The sequence below is a fragment of the Pteronotus mesoamericanus genome, unplaced genomic scaffold (assembly GCF_021234165.1).
Source record: "Pteronotus mesoamericanus isolate MK-2021 breed Mesoamerican mustached bat unplaced genomic scaffold, CSHL_Meso_final contig_317, whole genome shotgun sequence".
Lineage (NCBI taxonomy): Eukaryota > Metazoa > Chordata > Mammalia > Chiroptera > Mormoopidae > Pteronotus > Pteronotus mesoamericanus.
The window spans coordinates 4,406,077-4,408,739 of NW_026555133.1; the positions used below are offsets into that span (position 1 = coordinate 4,406,077).

General features: G+C 42.1%; 1 protein-coding gene across 1 annotated transcript; it reads left to right on the forward strand.

The window, feature by feature from the left end:
* Positions 1-713: 713 nt before the first annotated feature.
* Positions 714-1,703, forward strand: LOC129072240 (olfactory receptor 1D2-like). The gene has a single exon (XM_054575663.1). The coding sequence runs from the start codon at positions 762-764 to the stop codon at positions 1,701-1,703; it is 942 nt and encodes a 313-aa protein (XP_054431638.1). The 5' UTR covers positions 714-761.
* Positions 1,704-2,663: the final 960 nt, after the last annotated feature.

A 2,663-nucleotide genomic window follows, 5' to 3' on the forward strand; every position in this document is an offset into this window, starting at 1 on the left:
TCATATTTTAATCTTATTATTCCTGATTATTGTTTACTTACAATAATAATAATAATAATAATAAATATTTCTTGAGTACTCTCTGAAGGTTAGCTCCTCCTGCTACTCTGAGTAACTTTATTACTTAATTTTATTCTCACTCTAACCCATTTTTCACATTAAGAAATGGAGACAAAGAACTTATGTAACTTGCCATGTAAGTTTTCACAGCTAGAAAGTGCCAGACTTCTTTTCAAGTGTTCTGAAATTTCTTTTTATTTCTAATGGCATTTCGGCTGATTGTTTTATGTTTCCCAGTAGATCATCCTATCATCAAATGATGATAATTTTTCCATTTCCTTTTCAATGTTTTTACTTTTCCCCTTTGTCCAATTGTATAACATCAATTTCTTGTACTGCATATATCTGTTTTAAATTTTGTGTAAGTGTGTACAATATCAAAATATAACATACTAATCTTTAAGCACTCCTAAGGGAATTGCAAGATGATATTATTTAAAATAATACAGTTGGTGTTATTTCTATAATATTGAGCATGCCAGATTAGTTATGGCTGGAATTACTAAGCTGCATAAAGATTATCCATGTTCTGTTTCTATGTTTATTATAATCGCATTTTTTTATGTCAAAAAAAGGTAAAATCTAGCCTAAGATATTTTGAATGCTTAGAAACAATTGGCTTTAATTATTTAAATGTCCTTATTTTATTGAGGTCATATAGTAAAAGTCTGTTGGTGCTCATATTGCAGAAAGGTGGGAGTATGGCTAGAGGCAACCAGAGTGGAGTCTCTGAGTTCCTTCTCCTGGGGCTCTCCGAGAGGCCTGAAGACCAGCAGGTCCTGTTCTGGATGTTCCTGTCCATGTACCTGGTCACAGTGGTGGGAAACTCACTCATCATCCTGGCCATAGGCACCGACTCATGCCTGCACACTCCCATGTACTTTTTTCTGGCCAATCTCTCCTTCACTGATGTCTTCTTTGTCACCAACACAATCCCCAACACACTGGTGAATCTTCAGTCCCAGAACAAAGCCATCTCCTATGGAGGGTGTCTGACACAGCTCTACTTCCTGATCTCCTTGGTGGCCCTAGACAACCTTATTCTGGCCACAATGGCATATGACCGCTATGTGGCCATCTGCCGCCCCCTCCACTATACCACAGCCATGAGCCCTGGGCTCTGTATTTTGTTCCTTACCTTATGTTGGGTGCTCTCAGTCCTCTATGGCATCATCCACACCCTCCTCATGACCAAGGTGACCTTCTGTGGGTCCCGGAAGATCCACTACATCTTCTGTGAGCTGTATGTCCTGCTAAGGCTTGCATGTTCTGACATCCAAGTCAATCATATAGCATTGATTGCCACGGGATCCCTCATCTTCCTCACCCCCTTTGGGTTCATGATCATGTCCTATATCTGGATCATCGGTGCTATCCTCCGAATACCATCAGCCTCTAGCAAGTACAAAGCCTTCTCCACCTGTGCCTCCCATTTGGCTGTGGTCACCCTCTTCTATGGGACACTGTGTATGGTGTACCTGAAGCCCCTCAACACCTACTCCATGAAGGACTCAGTGGCCACAGTGATGTACGCTGTGGTCACCCCCATGATGAACCCCTTCATTTATAGCCTGAGGAACAAGGACATGCATGGGGCTCTGGGAAGACTCTTCCTAGGGAAAGCCTTCCAGACGTTGACATGAGGGTAATTTTGGACAGGATCTTAAAGTGAGGACTAAGAATTTCCTCCACCATGTGCAAAGCATTACCTATGGGGGAAACAGGAGTGATTAGGACAGAGCTCCACCTTAGAATGAGTTCAGTATCTGTGATGAAGAAAACACTTGTATATGTAACTCAATGTCCCTCAGACATCATTATCCCTGACAATAATAAAGGTCACATAACACTAATATAGAGGTTTGCAGGATCAAAGCCTTCAACTAGCCTGACACAGGACCACAGTGCCAGCCTTACCAACATGTATCTAGTTATGTCTGAGGGAGTCTCTCATTTTCTTTAACACACACCTCTCATATTTTTCTGAACTCTGAACTTTTCTCGGGGGACTGCTGCCTGCAAGCCATTTATAAAAGAAGCCTTGCATTAATCCCAGTGCAGAATCACTGGGTGAAGCTGCCCCTTTCCTAATGCTCTGTTGGGCCCTGCTCCTACTGCTTCAGTTCTGACCCACATTCCCTCTGGACACAGCCCTGATGTTCAGGCAGAATGGCAAGAGATTGCTCTTTTCTCTGGGAAGAACTTTGTCCTTTAGTCCTCAAAATATTATCTCTCTTGCCTTTTCCCTGAATTCCTTTTCTCTGATTGAAGTCAGGCTTTACCTTTGGGATGCCCATCCTTTCCTTTACCTTTGGGATGCTCCTCATCTCCCATATCTTCTTAATTTCTTCTAAAAAGAACTTTCAAGCATATCGACAGATGCTTATGAATAGGCATGGTGGCGGAGGCAATAGGAGGGGAGAAGGTGGTCGTGAAACTCAATCTCTACTTAGGGTCTATGATTCTGACCCAATTCTGATGTGTGTGTTTTTTTCCACACCACCAAGCAATTCACTGATACCAACTGGGTGGCCTACAATTCAACTCAATTCTGATACTATCTACCTGGAGATAATATCAGATCCCATAGGTTAAGGCCTCAG

Excerpts from the sequence above, each read along its gene's own strand:
- LOC129072240 (XM_054575663.1), top strand. The coding sequence starts at position 762 with ATGGCTAGAGGCAACCAGAGTGGAGTCTCTGAGTTCCTTCTCCTGGGG.